This window comes from Haemorhous mexicanus, chromosome 14 (genome assembly GCF_027477595.1).
Source record: "Haemorhous mexicanus isolate bHaeMex1 chromosome 14, bHaeMex1.pri, whole genome shotgun sequence".
Taxonomy (NCBI): domain Eukaryota; kingdom Metazoa; phylum Chordata; class Aves; order Passeriformes; family Fringillidae; genus Haemorhous; species Haemorhous mexicanus.
The window spans coordinates 5,212,288-5,230,394 of record NC_082354.1 but is presented as its reverse complement, the minus strand read 5'-3'; the positions used below and the strand labels follow the sequence as shown (position 1 = coordinate 5,230,394).

Sequence of the window (18,107 nt, the reverse complement as noted above, 5' to 3'; positions counted from 1 at the left end):
CTCCCAACCTGCTGGCCTGTCTAATGTACTGGAATTGATGGGCAGGTCTGTCCCTTTGTGCAAGACCTGTTCCTCTGGCTTCCCCTTCCCAGGTAGGAACAGCACAACCACCGAGATCAATGATCCTGAATCAAAGCAGAGCTACAGCTCTTTGGCTGTGGGCAGCTGTGAGAGAACACAGTGCTGTCTGATCCTTTAATCAGGAGAAGACTTGGGTGAGGGAGCCCTGTGTCTCAGGAAAACAGGGATTTGTAGGCTCTTGGGGAGAAACTGGATTTTTTCAAGCCATAAGGGACCTTGTCCAGGCTCACAAGCCTCTCACTAAACTCTTCTTCAGCAGATGGATCCACAAGGACTGTGGGTGTATGGCTCTAGGGAAAGTGCTCTTCTTGGTGTCTGCCTGTATTCTCCTTTTAACAAGGATAAGTCTACATTCTGTTCCTGGCCAAAGCATCTCTCTCTAAACCACTTTAATTGGGATAAATTTGAGCTTTACTCTGAAAGGGAAAGAATGTACCAAAGTTTCCAAAGGATGGTAACAATACTTTCTCTTCTGTACCAGAGAGATGAACTTTCCCTTTCAGGAGAGGTGATGTTTCAAAGGAGTACATTTTGGGAACCAATTCCCTGTGACAAGGACTGTTTTAGAAGATAAAGTTAATTGGTGGGAACTTATGGGAAGAAAAATGTAAAAGTAATAGCCTTTAATTATATTGAACCCTGAAGTTTTATGTTGAAAATGTGAATGCCAGAGTTTTAGGTAATGTTTTTTGTTTGGTTGGTAATGCAAGAATAATTATTGTTATGGATATTCCAGCTTACAAGTGATAAATAATAATGGCTTTGTGTCTGGAGAATGTAATACAGAATTTAGGCTGACAGCAAACACAGCCCTTATTTCTAGCTTTTAAAACTTTCAAACTAAAAATACTGTCTGTGTGTCTCCCTATATGTCAATTTCATGTTCAAGCCTTATAAAACCTGTCCCAATTTTTACCTATTGTATGATAGTACACTGTATTTAGCACTGTGCATGTTGAGATGTCCCTGTTGGGAGGGTGGACATTGTTAGTTTTCCTAACAAGGTACATATTTGTTGTTTCACAAAACAGAAAATGTCTGAAATGTTTCATTAGGGGAATACATAAAGTAAGTACCACTGTATCTTCTGGAAGCTCAGCTCTTGGAGCTCCTTGGGAGATTTTTTTTGGCTTAAGTTCTCTTCAGAACTCAAAGTACACCAAATTTAGCCTCTCATCTCAGAAACCTTCCCATACACTGAAAAAAGTTGTAGTGCTTATGTGAAAACTGTGATGATGACACATCCGAGCTGGTCTCCCTCGTTCCCCTTGAGTTCTGAATTCCTCCTCTCCTTGCCCTAATTTTATCCTTAAAACAGAAAGTATTGGAGGACTTGGGAAGATGTTCCCAGCCCTGGAAGCAACTCTCCCAGCAGAGATTCTGGTTTGCCTCATAATTTAAACTAAACTGACACAAGAGATTTTTTTTTTCTCTACTGCATTTAAACAATCAATAATTTAGGATGCTTGTACAGGAAAGCACCTTGTTATTGTGGTTCATGCTGTCTGTTCATATCTCTGTGCTGATGTCTGTCTAGTGTGCATGTGTAAATTGGCTTGATATGTTTATCCATGTTGTCATGTCCTTTACAGCTGCTGCTGGTGACAGACACATGCTGCCATCGGATTTGGCCATGTCTCTCTGGAGAATGGTGTCTTTGGAGTTGCCTGGACAGCCCTTCCAGACTCTGCTGTTATTTCCCCCCCCCTCTCCTTATTTAACCCAAGATTTCTTATTTGTGTGTGTGGACAAAAATAGCCCAGCAGAGTCTCTGCTCATTTTTGTCTTCTGATCCATATCTGTTTTTTTTTGGTCTAAATACAGCTTTCCAGGAGAGATTTTATTGCATCAGTACAGCTGTTGTGGAAGCAGGAGCTATTGAAGAAGCTTTTAAGAGCAGAAGGTGTGGATAAGTATTCTTGGGTTGGTACTCCAAGTATTCAGTGTTGCTCCTTTTGGAACCAAGGAGGTTGCTATTTAAAAATCTCCTTTCAGTGTGGTTACAGGAGTTCTCTGTGCCTCACTGTGCTCTGCTCCTGACTCCTGGTGCACCCATCTGGGATGAAGGGAGAACTTCCTCAGGGTCAGCCACTCACCTGCTGCAGGTTCCAGCTGGTACCATCCCAAGGAGCTCACTGGTTTCTTGAGGACTCTCTCAAACATATTTTACATAAGATCAACTATATTTTGAGTTTTAAACCTTCTCCGTGTTTAAATTGCTGACCTAGGAAAGCTTTTGCTCTGTTTGCATCCCCATGGTGTGGCATTAAGGTTTTGCTCTGTAAGGTGCCCAAACTGGCTGAAAGGTGGTCGTGGGCTCCCCACCCTGCTGGGCACAGCCCTGGGGTGGGCTGGGCACCGTCCCTCTGTGCAGCACATTGTCCTTAACCCCACAGGAAGCCCTGTGGTGCTGCAGAGAGTTTGTTATTTCCATTGCTGGCTTGACCAGGAGTGATTTTTTTTTCAGGAATATAGTGGAGTTGTGAAGCTGTTGCAGTGCTGGTTCTGAGTGAACCTGCATTTTGGAATACACCTGAGATGGGGAATAAATGGATAGAAGTGGAAAATGTTTACAAACAGCGCTGATATTTCTGGATAACATAACTGTGTGAGCAGAAAAATAACATATTTAGTCTGTCAGCTCTGGGGAAAAATGGGCTAAGACTCATTAAAGACTGTTCTGACAAGGACCAGGAAGATTGTATTTTCTGACTTTTAATTTTCCTATGGAGAGGCTGAGACAGTCTAGTGCTTAAAACAGAGAGCTGGGATTACATTTGAATCCTCTTTCTCACCAAGTAATTTAATTCTGTTTCTTTCTGTGTTATATGAAAATAACATCACTTGGTGGCTTGAGCAGTTTGAAATCCTTGGGTGGAATGATCTGAAGAACTGTAAACTGTTATCTATGGACCAAAATCCCAACTCTGTGTCTGTTTGTGTCCTCATCCAAGCTAGCAGCTCAAATCAGCTCAAATCCTCCTGCTTCTTGTGAGCTGAGACAAGATACCCTGACATTTAAAAGATCTCCCCAGCCTGGAGAAATGCCTCCTTCCTTTACTTATTTTTCTATTCTAAGAACAGGAAGCACATCCGAAATTAAGTGATAATCCCATTTTTGCTCCTTAACTTTAATTTTAAAACGGGCTGTTCTTAAATTATAAAAAAATCTTGTGTCAGATGAGCACAATTTGGGTAAGGAAGGAGGCGAATGTGTCTGGCATTTTCCAGCACACGCGTGGCCATATCTAACCTAAAATGAGAGCGGCGAGCCCCGAGAGGCGGTGGGAGACGTCGGCGAGCAGAGGGAAGCGTGCCTGAGCCCAGCAGCCCGTGTCAGGTCCCCAGAGGTCAGACCACGGCGCTTCCAGCGTGTTTGTACATCTCCCCTCCTCCCTTTTCTTTCCCCCTTTCCATGTGTATTTTGTCTCCTCCTCCCGTGCGTGCCCGTCTTTGCATCCCCGCTCTTCCCCCTCCCCTCCCCGGCATCGCTCTCCGGAGGGCCGGCCGCTCGGGGGGCTCGTCCTTGCCCCCCGCCGCCTTCTGCCGAGCCGAGGGGATCTCTCTGGAGCTGGGCGAGCCGCTGGTGGCGGGGATGTGATCGCATAGCAACACAGCAGCCGGGGCGGTGGAGGAGGAGAGGCAGCGGTGCTGAGGCTCAGCATGCAGCCCTGCCACCGGGGCTCCTGTGCTGATTCACAGGCAGCCCCGCTGCCCGCTGCCCCCGCCGCTCGGAGCCGGCGCGCTCGCAAGGTAGGCCACGGCAGCGCTCGTGTCCCGCTCGCGTCCTGCCTGGGCTGGGAACCGGGGGAATTTGGACGGATGGTTTAGGCTGGGCGATGCGCTCTTTGGGGGTGTGCGTGTCCCTTGGCGGCAGCGCTGCCCCTGCTTGTGCGGGCGAGGAAACTTGGGGAGAAGAAAAGAAGGGTGTCGGGGTGAGAGCGAGAGAGGTGGCCAAGAGCATTTCCACGAGGGAGAGGCCAGGGACCGGCTGGGGATGCGGATTCCCGAGGCGAGCGGCAGTCTCCAGCAGCCCGGTGTGCCCGGCTGCGATGCTTTGCACAGTGAAGGTTTATTTACCCTGGAGGTGTTTACCCGGGCTGAAGGGCTGCTCCGGGCAGGGTGCGTGGTGGCCTTCTAGCATCTTCCTGGCAGGATCAGGGCACCCGAATACTGCTCACGTAGTGAGCAAGGATCAGCCCACAGTCCCAGCTCTGCCCTTTCCATTCAGTACCTTACACGGTCCAGCCTTGCTCCTTTATGTGTCCGCCCTCCCCTCCCCCAGCTTCTCCCCAGCTCCTTTCGCTCATCCTTCCTCCTCCTCCCCTCTCAAGGGTTTGTATTGCCACCACTGACCTTCCCCTGGATGCAGGCAGTCCTGACCGACTGCAGGATTGCCTGCAGGATGCTCAGGACCTTTCCTGCTCCCCAGGGCTCAGCACTCTGCCTCCCTCTCCCTGCCAGACAGGACAGCCTGGGCTGTGGTTTCTCAAGATTTAGTGCCACAGACTATTACAGGTGCCCAGTCCAGCCTGTTTCCTTCAGCCTTCCCTCCAGCACAGCATCACAGCTGTGGAGGTGCACTGGTGGAAGTGCCAGCATTGTATTTGTGGGGTTTCAGAGCTGAGATTGCCCATTGCAGTGACAGGGGTCTGGGGCAATTATTCCCACACCCTTAAATGCCACACTTTCTCTGGGAGAAACCAATGTTTGTTTGTATTTTGAGTTTTAGTGCTGAAAAAAGAGTCTAGTCAGTTTTTGGTCAGTTTGTTTTCCTTGTGCCCTAGTCCAAGGTCCCTCACACCTCTCCTGCTGCTGCTCACCTCTCTATCTTACACCTGTGGGAGTTCTTGTTTGGTTATTCTCATTAATGGCCCTTCCTGCCTGAGCACAGTGCCCTTGTTGAGGAAGCTGTGTGAGGTCCCAGCCACCAGGTTCAGCTGTTCTGGGGGGTTTCCGTTCTCCTGGCACTCACGTGTGGCTCCTGTGCCCACCGTGGCTCTGGTGCCATCTCACACCCTCCCTGTGCTGAAAGCTCTTTCCCTGCTGCTGTGGGAGCTGTCCAGGCAGGCTTCTGTTGGCAGCAGGGATGTGGTGGCACCTCTGGAAAGGAACGGGACCACAGTCTCCTTTTGCAACAGTGTGCAGGAATGTGGGTGCCTGGAGTGCTGGGAGGGGAAGTGCTGGAGTGTTGCTGTGATGTGCTGCTGTGTTCAGGTCCTCTGTCAGCTGAAGGAGCTGAGGTGGGATGAGGATCCTGTCTCTGGATTAATGCCTGAGGCAGATCAATGCTGCTCTCTAAAACTGGCCAGGGCTGTAACTGTGAATGGGGCTGCTCAGGTTGGAGTGGCTCTTTGCAAAACCAAACAAAGTGAGACAGAGAAGGGATTAAATGAATGGGTTCAAACAAAAGTCCTGAGTTCTGGAGACATATGGTGATTTCTGAATATAATCATGTTTTGAGAAGTACATTCAAGGCTTCCACTTTAGCCTGGATGTCTGATAAAAGCATAACAGAGGAATTATAAGTCTCATGAAATAAGACATACTGACCAGAAAGAACTCAGTCTTCAAAAAACTCTCATTTTCACAGGTGTATGAAGATGAAACCAATCTTTTCAGAATTGAGCCAAAATTGCTCCATCCCATTTGCCTTTGCTGTTTCCCTTTGCATAAGAATAAGGTCACTCTGACACATCTCAAGTAGGGAAAGGAAATGTGACTCCATGGGGCACACAGCCTGGTCATAAAATTCATGGCCTCAGAAGGCCAGAGAGCCTGGTGCTTTGGCAGGGAGTTTATTATAAAAACGACCTTGGGGGTGAGGCAGAGTATTCAGTTTAGCAGGTGCCAGCTTTACAGTGAGAATGAGAAACCAAGTGCCAAGGCAGCCAGGAGTCAGCAGCTTTGCCTTGGCCATCAGAACTGACTGTGGGTGTGCTCTTCCCACTGCTGTTGATCACTTACACAGCGTGGCAAATGGGTGATGTGCTTTTCACAATGCAGCAAAACTTGTTTGCTGCTTCCAGCAGCAGGGAAGGGAAGGCTCAGGTGCTTAGAGGAGAAAGGCAAAGGCAAGGCTTGAGGTTTTTACTGGTTTAAATTGGCAGTTTCAGGGCTCCAGGAGCCACGTTTCTGAAGGAATGTTCAATTTTTATGCTTGGTACAACCTTCTTTCAGTCATTAAGCGAGTGATCTCCCCCCTGTTCTGCTGTCCCTTTTGGGAGGTTGCTGCTTGCTCTTCTCCTGCTCCTTCTGTCTGTCAGGTCTAGCAGGCAGCAGCTTCTCTGTGTCCAGCACAGCAGGGCTGTGGGCTCACAGCTGGCTCCTCTGCCTGCTCGAGTCATTATTTCAGTACTTTGAGCTGCTAAGAGATGGGAAGAGCTCCTAGGAAAAGTGAGCTTTAGAGGGAGCAACTTAAAACCCAGCTAGGAGTCTGAAACGGCATGCAAAAGAAATTTAGGTTTTTCAATCTTCCTTAAAAAAATTCCCTAAGTTATTTTTGAGCTGAGAGAGGGGTAGTCAGTTTTGCATGACCATGTTGTGGGCACACACCCACACTCACCTGGTGAGGTGGGGACATCATCATCACCACAGTTTCCTAGTGCAAAGCCAACTGGTGAAATTTTTCAGTGTGAGACTGTGTGAGTGTAGATTCTGTTGCTTAGGAAAATGGAGAGTGAGCGAGCCAGGGGAAGGGATGCTGCTTCCTTATTAAGATGTGTGGCACCTGTTTATCCATTGAATTAAAATAACATTTTGGTTATGAGCTCCAAGTCCAAGTGGCAGTTTCAGAAAGGAGCTCATTAGATGTGAGAGTCCCCACTTGACCCACCCTCAGTGAATAACACATCTTCTGCTGCTTGCTCACTCCCAGATACAGCCAAGGTTTTGTGTTACTTCTCATGGACAGGTGCTTAATTGAAGCACCCTTCATTTTAATTAATAAAGGGGACCTGGTTCTTTGGTGGAAGTGCAGTGTGAAGCCCAGCTTTGGCCTCTGGGATTTTTAGCCCTCAGATGATGGGGTTGGAAATGCTCCCACGTGTGGAAGATTGCTGACAGTCCCCTTTCAGGGTACATGGGAGCACATAACAACCAGGAGAATGTTGGGATGATTTTTGTGGGAGTGTGTTTGGGTATCTATTCTGGGTTTGTAAGGGGATGGAGATGAAGGGCCCGTGCTCTGAGAGGGAACTGTGTTGTTTTTATGTTGATCCCTCTGGGACAAAGGTTGCTTTTCTCTCACCAAACCTTGGCCAGTGGGGTCTTGGGAAGTAGGTCGTCTGGCCTGTGATCTCAGGCTTAAATTATTTACTTACAAGAGCAGAAAATAATTTTTTGCTGAAACAGGATGTGTTGTTAAGCTGTTGAGGGAGTCCTGCTGTCTGTCAGCCTGGGAATGCTGCCTTTGTTAGCATCTACATGGGAGCTGAACTCTGAAATATCCACAAGCCTCCCACCTTTCCCCTGAAAGGACACTGAACATGCTGAGTGAAAATGTTATTACTTCTCTGTACAGTAAGCTAAACAACAACAAAGTCATTAACATTTCCAGCAGCAGGGAACATGTTTGTATTTCCACTCTCCTCGTGGGATAAAGGCTGAGCTGAGCTGCCTTGCCTCAAGATGTTCCCAAAGTTTTTTCCTTATAGGCCAAGATCTGAAGTGGAAAGTTTCAGGGAAGAAACTTCAGGAGGAAATTAGGAATTCAAGGCATAAACCGTGTGATTGAGACCTCTTGACCTATATGCTGTGTTTGCTGCTGTTATATGTGGTAGAGAGCTGGAAATTCAACTTCTGACATGATACTCTACTGCCTGGGACAGGTTTCTAATCCTGGGGTTTGGCTTTAGGAAGGTCAGCTGCAGTGTGAATTCCCTCAGTGTTTGGGAGAGTTTGGATATGGGTTTCTCTCAGGAGGATTTTAAACAAATGCAGCGAAATTGGAGAATTCTGTGCACCATGTGCACTGGTGGGAAGCTGTCACCTTCCTTTTGGCTGGGATGGAGAAGAGGTGCTGCAGGAGCTGGGACAGCCTCTCCAGGCAGCCAGGGATGCTGCTGCAGCAGGTCTGGAAAGCAGAGAGAGCACAGAGATCCCTGCGTGGTGCAGTGGGTTGTGTGACAGAGCTGAAGCAGAACTGGTTGAGCAAAGGCTATTCCAGCTGCCTTTGTCAGACTGCCTGGAAAGAAGGGAGTGGGACAGGCTCTCCAGTGCTGAATTTGTAACAGTACAGCTCATGCAGGAAGAGAAAAAAAGGCAATTATTTTGGTTTTATTATCTTTAATGCCCAAGCATTCAACTGTTGAAAAGTAACATCCAGATTTTTGGCTTTCTCATTTTTCAACTAGAGGATCACAACAATCAGGGTTTCAGCTGTGGTAGTGGTTTGGGTACTGAAGTGTTTGGAAGCTCTAACAGAGCACTGTGGAACATGAACTGCTTCATTTCTTAGGGTGGTCTGAGAGCAGGGACAAGTGTTGGGTGCTTTTCATGGGGGAGGATGCAAAACAGCACCAGGTAAGGAGGTTGTAGTGGTGCCTCTGAGGACTGATCTGGCCACCTTTGTGCCTGGAGTGGGACCTCCAGCACAGACAGCTGAGAGACACCAGTGGAAGAGGTTTCCCTCCCTGCTGTCTCCACCGTGTGAGTGCAGTGCCCCAGTCCCTGCTCCATGGTGACTCTGCAGCTGCTTCTTGCAGTGCCCACCTGTGGGAATTCTCACCTGAGCCTTGATGTTGGTTCTCCTTGCACAGAAATGTGCCCAGGGGACCAAGCTCACTTGATATCTGTTTGAACAGCCTGACCAAGTTGTTCCTCGAGTCCTCCAAAGGAGAACATCTCAACTCCTTTTCAATGAAGGGTTTGGAGTGGGCTGTGGGGTGATAGTTTTTGTTGTCTGCACTTCAGTCTGGTTTGTATGGTGTTGAACCTTGGCAGTTGATGCTGGGTCTCCAGCACCAACCTAAAGCAGAGTGCAGAGGGTGAATGGTGGTGTGGGAGAGGCAAAGTGGATCACAGGTTTGGCTCTTGACAGGAGTAGGCATCAGGCAGTAGGAGTTTAGCCAGGAAGCATCCCCAAAATCTGCTCCACATGCTGCAGTGCCCAGCCCCAGAGCTGCACAGAAGCACTGAAGTAGGAGTGCCAGAACTGGAGCTGTTTTGTGTGCCTCAGCAGAGAAGCAGAGCAGATCCAAGAGCATTTCTCCTTGCTTGGTTCCAGCAATAGCAGGGAATTTGGCAGGGGGTCACATGGAGCTGCTGGCTTGCCTGCAGACGTGCCTCTCCGTCTGGTTGTCTCTCTCTCCCCTGAATGTGCTCCTTTGTGCTGGCTGCTGTGCAGCTCACTCACTTCCACACTATCTGGCTTCTCTGCCTCTGGGCTTTGTCTTTGCTGTTGCAGAGTGCCAAAGGGCACTGAGGCTCTGCCCTGCACCCTGCTCTAGTGTTCATGGCAGCAGGGTGTTGCACAGGACACGGCTGGGTAGTGCCCTTTGCTTGGCACTCAGCTTCTCCTGTGACTGCTGCCTTGGACAGGCTTTAGCTCCCTGTGCCATCTGTGTCCTGATGGGCTTTGCCATCCCTGGAGGAGTTCAAGGAGCCAGCCCTCAGGAGGTGCAGCAATGGCTGTCCTTATTTCCATGATGCTGGCAGGGAGCGTGGGCACCCTCCAGGTCCTACACGTGGATACCTGCAGGAGCAGGGTTACCCACCCCTGTCTCAGAGCTGCACCTGCCCTGTGCATGCACATCTCACTCAGCAAAATGCAGTCAGAGCAGAGCTCCTGACCTGTCAATACTGCTCTGTTCTCTGTGCTGGTGGCAGGAACTGTCAGGGGCCAGGCTGTGCTGGGAGGGCTAGGAGCAGAGAGCCCAGGTGTGTGTGCTGCTGGAGGGCTGGCTGAACTCTGGCCAGCCACCACCACTGCAGTTTCACTGCACTGTGCCACAGAAAAACCCAGGTCTCAGGATGGCAGCTACAGTGAGGCATCACAGAACATCACTGCAAAAGCCATGGATTTCCCATCCTGGGGAAGAGCTCAGTGGCATTCCTCTGTCAGAGGCTTTGAGGAAAAATAGCTTTCCACGCCCTGAGAATTGTATCTTGGCTACATTGAGTGTCATTTAGAGGAACAGAGCCCGAATGGCACAAGCACTGGAGGAAAAGGAGTTGGTGTTACCTTCTGTCAGAAATCTTCTGTACCCTCGGGGTTGGGTGTGGTGAATTTGCACCAAGAAGCTGGAGGGCTTTGAAGACCCTGGAATTTATAATGATTAATGTGAGTCTCATATTCCCCTCATAATCCCCTGCCTGCATGGGGAAAGGAGCAGGGATGCACAGCCTGCAGCATTCATTGGTGCTAATGGGCAGGAGAGGGAGAGGACGAGACCTTGGACTGTCAGCCTGCTGGAGAGCTCAGCACAGGCTGTTCTGCTGGAAAGGGAGAGCATTATAGCTGTAAAAATCACTAAGAGATTAAAAAAAAAATCATAGGATAATCTCTTAATGTGTGTAATTGAGGGCAGAGAGGCAGTGGAGGCTCAGGCAGGGCAGTGAGGGCTGTGAAAGTGCCAGGGATGGGCAGCGTGCACAGGGCCGGGGGGATTTCTCCTCAGCTGTGCAGTGTGGCTGCTGTCAGTGCAGGATGTGCTGCCTGCTCCTGCCCTGCCAGGGCCAAGCAGGAGGGTTCCCCCAGCTGTCCAGCTGAGCTGGGTGTGAAGGAGCCAGCAGCCTTCTTCCATCAGCATCACTCATTGCCCTGGAAGCAGCCTCATCTCCATGCAGACATGAGCTCTGTCTGCTGGAGCAGGTGATTTTTACCTTGTAAAAGTAGGAAAGCAGTCGCCAAGTTTTCTCTGAGCTTTATTTCTCATGGCTTTCTGTAAAGCTGAGATGGTGCTGGCAATGAAATGAATCCCTATTTTAGCTCATTTAGAGTCCAAACAACAAAACCCAGCAGCATTGTGACCAGAGGTCTCATTTCTGATCTATGGAATAGTCAAGGGGCCACTGCTAACTGGCTTTACAGGTCATGCAGTTCAAAAAATGGGGATAATGAAGGGAATTTTATAGCTCATAATGAGCAAAAACTCATAAAAAGCTAGCTCACAGTATGAGATACATGAAGCTGGGGCTCTAGGCAATTTGCCTTCTGAATATAAAAGGAAAAAAATATGTTTGAAAATGTTGTCTGTTATGGGGAAATGTCTGTTCTGTCTAAACATAAGTTGCTCTGGATTAAAAGCCATACTGTGCCACCTGCTAGGAAGAAAGTGAATGTTATCTCAACCAAAACTAGAACAATGGCCATGCTAGTGAAATCCTCTCTCCCTTTCTTTAAACCATGGGCACCTTGCACAGTCCAAGAAACCCAACCCTTTCTAAAATGCAGTATAGTCTGTGGGACTCACTAACAGTATATCAGTCCAGCAAATTGCATAACCAGGTGGAAAGGAGGAGTTGGATGCTTAGATGAAACTAGATTGTAACACTAGTAAAAGTGCATTAAATTTAAAAACACTTCCTTGAGTCTCCAGCTCTCACGGTGGCAGCGCTGCTGGCAGCTGGGAAGGGCTCAGCTCTGTGAGGAGGTACAAGCTGACCCAGGGACTCTGCTGCTGCTTTTCAGGTGCTCCATGCCCGTGACCATCAGCTCTGATGCAGCCCCTGGTGATGCAGGAATGGCTCCATGTCCTCCCTCCGTGTCCTGAGTGGCCCCTCCCGGCCCAGGCGCAGCGCAGCCCTGCCCGCCCGCTCTCTCAGGTAAGAGCTGCCCCGGGAGCCCTTCTGTGGCAGCTTTGTGCACAGCTTGCAGCTTTCTGGGGGGCAAACCAGGCCTTCTGCTCCTGGGGAAGGGAAGGCTGCCAGCTCCAGCCCCCATCACTTAAGGAGGAGAGCGTGTGCTCTGCTCTAGCACTCCTGCTGCAGTGTTCCCCAAAGCAGGGGGAGAGAGAAGACCTGCAGAGCTGGACTTGGAGCCTCTTTCACAATAAAGAATGAGAGGTTACTGTAAACAGCTCTCATGTATTTGGTTGGGCTTTTTTTTGTCCTGGAAACTTGGAAGAATGTCAGCTTTTGGTGAAAATGTAGGTTTTCTGCTCTTCCTGGTTGCAGAGGAGAGCTTGGAATTAAACCCCTGGTGGGTTGTATTGATGCTGTAAGGCAGAGGAGGAATCTGGCCTCTTCCTAATCTAATTATCTTGAGGGACAGGTCTTGGTCTCCCTCCTCCTTCCCCCAGGGTCTCTGAGCCCCAGGCCAGGCTCCTCACCAGAGGGGCAGGAAGGTCTCTGGGGACCCCTGGGTAAACGGCAGAGCAGATTAAAGGACAGAAAGGTGTGCTGACAACTGTCTGCAAAGCTGCCTCTGCTCTGCACTGAGCTGTCATGAGGTGGTTTAGCACCTCTGGTGTGGGGAGAGGCTGCCTGGGCTCTGCCAGGCTGTGGATCCCTCTTTGCCTGTAGCTGTTGGTCCCCAGGTGCCTCTCACCAGTCTGGACAGTGCCAGAGGTTCCCTTGGGCACTGGCAGTGTTCTCCCCTGGACAAATGAGGTCCCAGCTCTGCCTTTTCCTTTTTTTGTCATGCTTCAAGCGTGAGAAGCAAGGCTGAACCTGAGGTTTCTCCCTATTCTGGCTGACCATCAGCCTGGACCTGTTTGCCTCAGGGAGCTGGGATCTGCAGGAGGAAGGCAGAGCTGCCTCTGGAGAGGCTCCAGCATGCAAGAATGAGGCAGGGTGACTGAGTCAGGGTGTCTTGGCCCCAGGGTGGCTGCTACAATGGTGCTAGGGGCCAGTGGTGGTTGATAAACAGCCTGGCAAACGAAGTGAGGAGGGAGAGGGATGGAACAGGATGAGCAGGGAAAAGCCTTCCTGACCTGCCTGAGCAGTCCAAGCCTCTGTGAGGGGATTGGAGCCCTGTGGGATTTGCGGGGAGAGAGGAAGGGAGTGGGAGCAGGAGCAGTGTTAAAGACAGCTCCCCCTTGGAAGGGGCTGCTGTTGGTGCCTAGGAAACAGCCTCCCTCTGCTGTCCTTGCCGGCGCTGGAAGCTCTGAGCAGGCTGCAGACAGCCCATCCTCAGCTGTGGCCTCACTGAAGCCCCCTCCTCCAGTCTGGGAGCTGCTCTCCCATCTGTGGGACCTGAGGGGTGCAGAGGAGAGGAGCTGGCAGGTCCCAGAGCGAGGGTCAGCACCCGTCAGGGGAGAGAGGGAGAGATACTGGGAGCTTTTCTTTCCCTCGCTGTAGGTGGAAGAGAGCACGATAAAAATTCTGGGCGTCAGGACTGTGGGGGACACAAGAAGCCAGCCCAGAGCTTTTTGGCAAAAAGAAACTATTTGCATTTGGTCCAGGCTGGCATGAACATCTGCTGGTACCCAACCCCGTGCTGGGACACGTGGGGGACAGCAAGGGCATCTTTGACTTTTTTGGGATTAGATCTCAAGACCCTGTTTACCTTCTGGGCCACCGAGGCTCGATGGGATGATTTCCTGGATAAATCCCTGTCCTGGCAAACACTCCTGTGTGCTCTGTGTGTGCTCCAGCACCGGAGCCAAGGTCTCTGCCGGTCGTCCCAGCGCATCCCCTTTGCCCTGCCCTGGCAGGGACGGCTTTTCCAGCGGCTGTCCCACCTGGGGCTGTCCCCAGCGGGCACATCCCTGCCCTCCTTGTGCTCGGAGGGGTTAAGGCAGGTTGGAGGCTGCTGGAATGCCGCTGGACAAAGCTGGGATTGAGGCTGGCTGTGATGGCTGCCGCCCCCTGCGCATTCCTGGGGGGTCAGTGCCCAGCTCTGCCGCGCTCCCGGAGCCTGCCCGCTCCTGCCGGGCGCTGCCGCGGCAGCCGCGGGCGGGAGCGATGCCCGCTCCTCCGGCGGAGCTCCGGGCGGATCCGGGGCTGAGCACAGCGAGGGGCCCTTGCCACAGCCTGCGTGAGTCCCAAAATAAACCTGCTCCAGGGGGGAGGGGGGCGAGGGTCCGCACTGCCGCTGCCAGGGCTCTGGGGAAGGGATGCTGAGGGGATGCTCAGAGGGAAAGCATTTATTTCTCCCTCTGCTCGCTTGCAGGGGGTTTGTCCGAGGGAAGCAGGTGTTCAGCACCTGCTCTCTGCTTGGTCACTGCTACGTGATTATCTCCAAGGCTTGGGAGCTGCAGGCGTGGTGGGCTTTTAACTTATGAAATGAGGCTGGGAGGGCTGGATTATCTGCAGAGCTGTGCTGGTGGTGCTCCCAGGTAGAGCTGATCCCTTCCTTTGGAATCCCCTGGGATAGAGGGGAGGGCTGGAGAGTTCCCTGGCAGTGCCCTGGGACTGCCTACTTCAGTGCCATGAGCACCTGCACATGCAGAGTACTGGTTTTTCTATGTGCAAGCAGCAGTTTTAGCTTCAGTGGATCATTATCCGTGGCCCCAAGAATCCTGTGAACTCTGTGGGTGATGGTTTTCTCTGTTTTCTTGGTGTTTCTGGAGTGGCAGGATGGGGAGGCAGAGAACAGCCTGTTGGATGTTTTTAGATGAATCAAACTTAGCACCAGTCTTGGCGATCATTTGATTTTTCTCTGAGAACTGGTGTGGAGGGGGTATTTTTAGCTGTGCAGCCAAATTCCTTGTCTGGTTGTTTTCTCCTGCCTGTTGTTTCCCATGGCTTGGCTGCATCGCTTCTCCAGACACCTCCATGAGCCCTTGGACAGCACAAGTGACAAGTATGTACACATTCCCCTTGCAAGAGCTGCTGCTTTTCCCCCAAGGCAGCTGCCCTTATCTGGCCTGTTGTATGCTGTTTAGAAAGTACTAACACATTTAATTATGGTTGATTAAGCACCTGGGGATAATTATCTCAAGCGAGCTCTAATATCAAAGCAGCACTCGATCGAAATGCTGCCATTTCTCCAACACAGCTCATTGATGTATCACTTATGGGAAAGTGTCCATGTGTTTTTGCTTAACAAACTGTGTTTTTTGGAGAGAAAATCTCCTCTCACTCACTGAGTCCTGTGTGAGGGGCTTTTGATGCTGTGTGTTGCTGTCACCAGCACGTGCAGCAGAGTGTGTTGTGAGCTGGGGCATGATACAGTGCTAAAGGCTCAGGAGAGGATTCCAACAAGGATTTGCTGTCCAGGGATCAGAACCCAGTTTTTCCAGCTGGATGTGCTTCCCTTGCCTGGCTGGGTTAGCATTTGCTGTCTTCTCTCCATGGCCTTTTGCAGCACCCTTCCCACGGCTGCTCATTCTGGAGAGCTGCGGAGGAGAAGCAGCATCTGTGGAGGAGAAGTGGCTTCTCAGATTTGCCATGCAGGCAGGGAATATCCTGGAGCCTCTGTAGAGGAGCAGGTGGCAAGTGCCAGCACTGGGGATGGCATAAAGGATGTTGGCAGATCCCCTTGGTCCCTAGGAACAGCAGGATCAGCCTCCTCTCGAAGCACAGCAGCTCTGTGGAACATGGGAAAAATCATCATTAGCCCTGCAGGCACTGTGACACATAAGGACCAGCTCTGGTTTAACAGCTCTCAGCAAGATCAGCTCATTGCTGGATAGCTGAGGAGAAAGGAGATGTGCAGCAAACCTTCCCTTCAGCCTTTGCTCTGAGTGCTGCTGGAGCTGGCACTGCATCCTTTTTGCAGAGACAGCCAGGAGTTTCCTGGGGGCTGCTAAGGGACCACTTAAGGAACAGGGCAGCCCCCTTGAGAGTCAAAATCTAGTCAGGGTTAGGGCAGAGTTGGGTGGGTGTCTCCAGGCAAGTTCCAAAAGCCCCAGGCAGCAGTCTCTGGATGCGGTGTGGTTCTGTTTCTGCCCAGGTTGAAGCCTCACAGGATGGTGCAGGACCCTCGTGTGTAACCCCCCGGGCTCCCAGCAGTGCTGCCGGGCCCCAGGCCCCTCTGGAGATGAATCTTTGCTGGAACGAGATCAAAAAAAAATCCCACAGCCTTCGGTAAGAGTCCTGCCTGCAGCAAGCCCCAGGCTGGCCTGGCCTTCCAGCCTTGCCTGCTGCTTGTGACTGTCAGGAGCTTTTTGAACTTTTTTGCTTGATGAGCCACATGAATTCACAGTGACCTTGGCTCAGCTCCCCCGCTGGTCCACAGGCTTTTGAATCTCCCTTTGCTGGAAAGCATCTCCTCCATTTCTACCCATCCCATGCTCTCCTCCCTCCCCTCCTTCCCTCCTTCTTGCTTTCTGCTGCTCTCTCTATCCTCTGCCACCTCTGCAGCTGTCTCTTTTTGCCCCATGGCTTTGCCTGCACCTCCTCTGTGCCCATCCCTTCGCTGGGAGCCCTCTCCACTGCATGAGAGGATCATGCCTTCCAGACTGTCAGAGTTTGCAGCTCCAGCACGACAGAGAGCTTAACTGGGGCGTGCTAATTGTCTCCTGCCTTAATCCAAGGCTCCTGGAAGCTGCCCAGACATGTAAATGCCATTCCAAGCCCCCCTTGCTAGCCAGAGCAGTTCTGACCCACAGGCAAGCACAGAATGTCTGTCCTCTACTCTGGGCTCCAGGGTGAGGAATGGCTCCAGTTCCTTGTCCCAGTGCCTCCGTGCCTCCCCCCACCTGGCCGTGTAGGCTCTCTGCTGCCTGGGGGTCCTGCCCAGCCCATGCTAAGGTGTGCTGCCAGTCCCTGAGGAGGTCCTGGGGGTCAGCACCCAGCCATGGTGCTGTGCTTCCCCTCCTCAGGAAACCTGCTCCTCTCCTGTCTGTCTGTCTGTCGTCTCACTGTCCTTGCTCTCCTGCCAGGGCTCGGCTGGAGGCCTTCTCTGACCACAGTGGGAAGCTGCAGGTGCCTCTGCAGGAGATCATTGACTGGCTGGGGCAGAAGGATGAGGAGCTGTCGGCCCAGCTGCCCCTGCGGGGTGATGTTCTCCTGGTGCAGCAGGAGAAGGAGACACACGCGGTGCGTTCTGCTCCTGCCCTGCTCCTGCCCTGAGGGCTGTGCACAGCCCTGCCTGTGTCACTGCCGTGCCACAGCCAGTCCCTGAGGGTCTCCATCTCTGCTCTGAGAAAAGGCAGAGCCCAGCTGGTTTTAGACAGCAAACCCATTACAGCCCCGAGTCACCTGCAGCTGGTGGTGAAGCCTGTCCTTTGTAGCGGCTTCCCTAGGTCCTGCCTCTCCCTGGCCTCTGCTTTTGGGATCCTGGAGCCTGAGAAGGCTGGTCTAGGGGCAGTCATGTGGCTGGGACATGAGTGATGCCTGCAGGAGCATGTTCTCATTCATACCTGAAACTGGGGTACACCCAGGCAGATCAGAGTCTCCTACTCCCAAGTTCACAGCATTTTCTTCTCACTGCCAGTGGCTGTTGGGCTTTAGCTGTTTTTACCTGAAAACAAAATTAAGGTGTTTACTGCTGCTCTCCCTGATCCTTGCTGGAGCTTCCCTGGTGCACAGACAGCCCATCCAGCAGACAGCACTGGTGTGGGAGCTGCAGTGGAGGGGAGGAGAGGACATACTAGACCAGTGTGCCTCTGAAGTCTTCCCTGGCAGATGTTCTGCTTTGGGGCCTCCTGCTGTTCCTCTCTTGCTCCTGCAGCAGCTGGACCTGTTGCTGAGCAGCTGCTGGAAGGATTGTTAGCGTGGCCATGCTCTCACTGCATGAGTGAAGAGCATCTCCAAGTGCCCCTGAAAGCACCATAAATAAAACAGCTCCTCTTGTGCAGCCCTGGCTCAACACACCATTCTGGCCTTGCTGTTCTGCCTCCCCACTCCAGCAAAGCTGCAGGCCAAACCTCTGCAGGAGCCACCTTCTGACAGGTGGTCATTCCTTCCCTGGACTGCAAAAATATTTCTCTTAACACTGACTTCTCTCTGTGCCTCCAGGGAGGTTTGGGCCTTGGGGTGAATAAATCACTGCAGCATTTGGCAAGGGGGCAGCCAGGGCACAGTTTTCTGGCTCAGCCTGCTGTCTCATCTCTGTGCTCTACTCTCCAGGCTTTCATGGAAGAAGTGAAGTCTCGGGGGCCATACATTTACTCTGTCCTGGAGTCAGCACAGGCTTTCCTTTCCCAGCACCCATTTGAGGAATTAGAAGAACCAACTTTGGAAAGCAAAGGTCT

At 51.4% G+C, this 18,107-nt stretch overlaps 1 protein-coding gene across 4 annotated transcripts in view; it reads left to right on the top strand.

Moving 5' to 3' along the window:
• Window positions 1–3,683: 3,683 nt before the first annotated feature.
• The window catches only part of DRP2 (dystrophin related protein 2), a 29,526-nt gene continuing 15,102 nt past the window's right edge, over window positions 3,684–18,107 (top strand). The window contains exons 1-5 of one of the 4 annotated variants that reach the window (XM_059859240.1): window positions 3,684–3,834; window positions 11,714–11,847; window positions 15,863–15,996; window positions 16,794–16,950; window positions 17,983–18,103. In XM_059859240.1, coding sequence (XP_059715223.1) covers window positions 11,743–11,847; window positions 15,863–15,996; window positions 16,794–16,950; window positions 17,983–18,103 — 517 coding nt within the window. In that variant the 5' untranslated portion in view covers window positions 3,684–3,834; window positions 11,714–11,742. Of the gene's footprint in view, window positions 3,835–11,713; window positions 11,848–13,858; window positions 14,003–14,734; window positions 14,771–15,862; window positions 15,997–16,793; window positions 16,951–17,982; window positions 18,104–18,107 lie in introns of those variants that run through there. The other 3 variants (XM_059859241.1, XM_059859244.1, XM_059859243.1) reach the window with 3 other exon arrangements.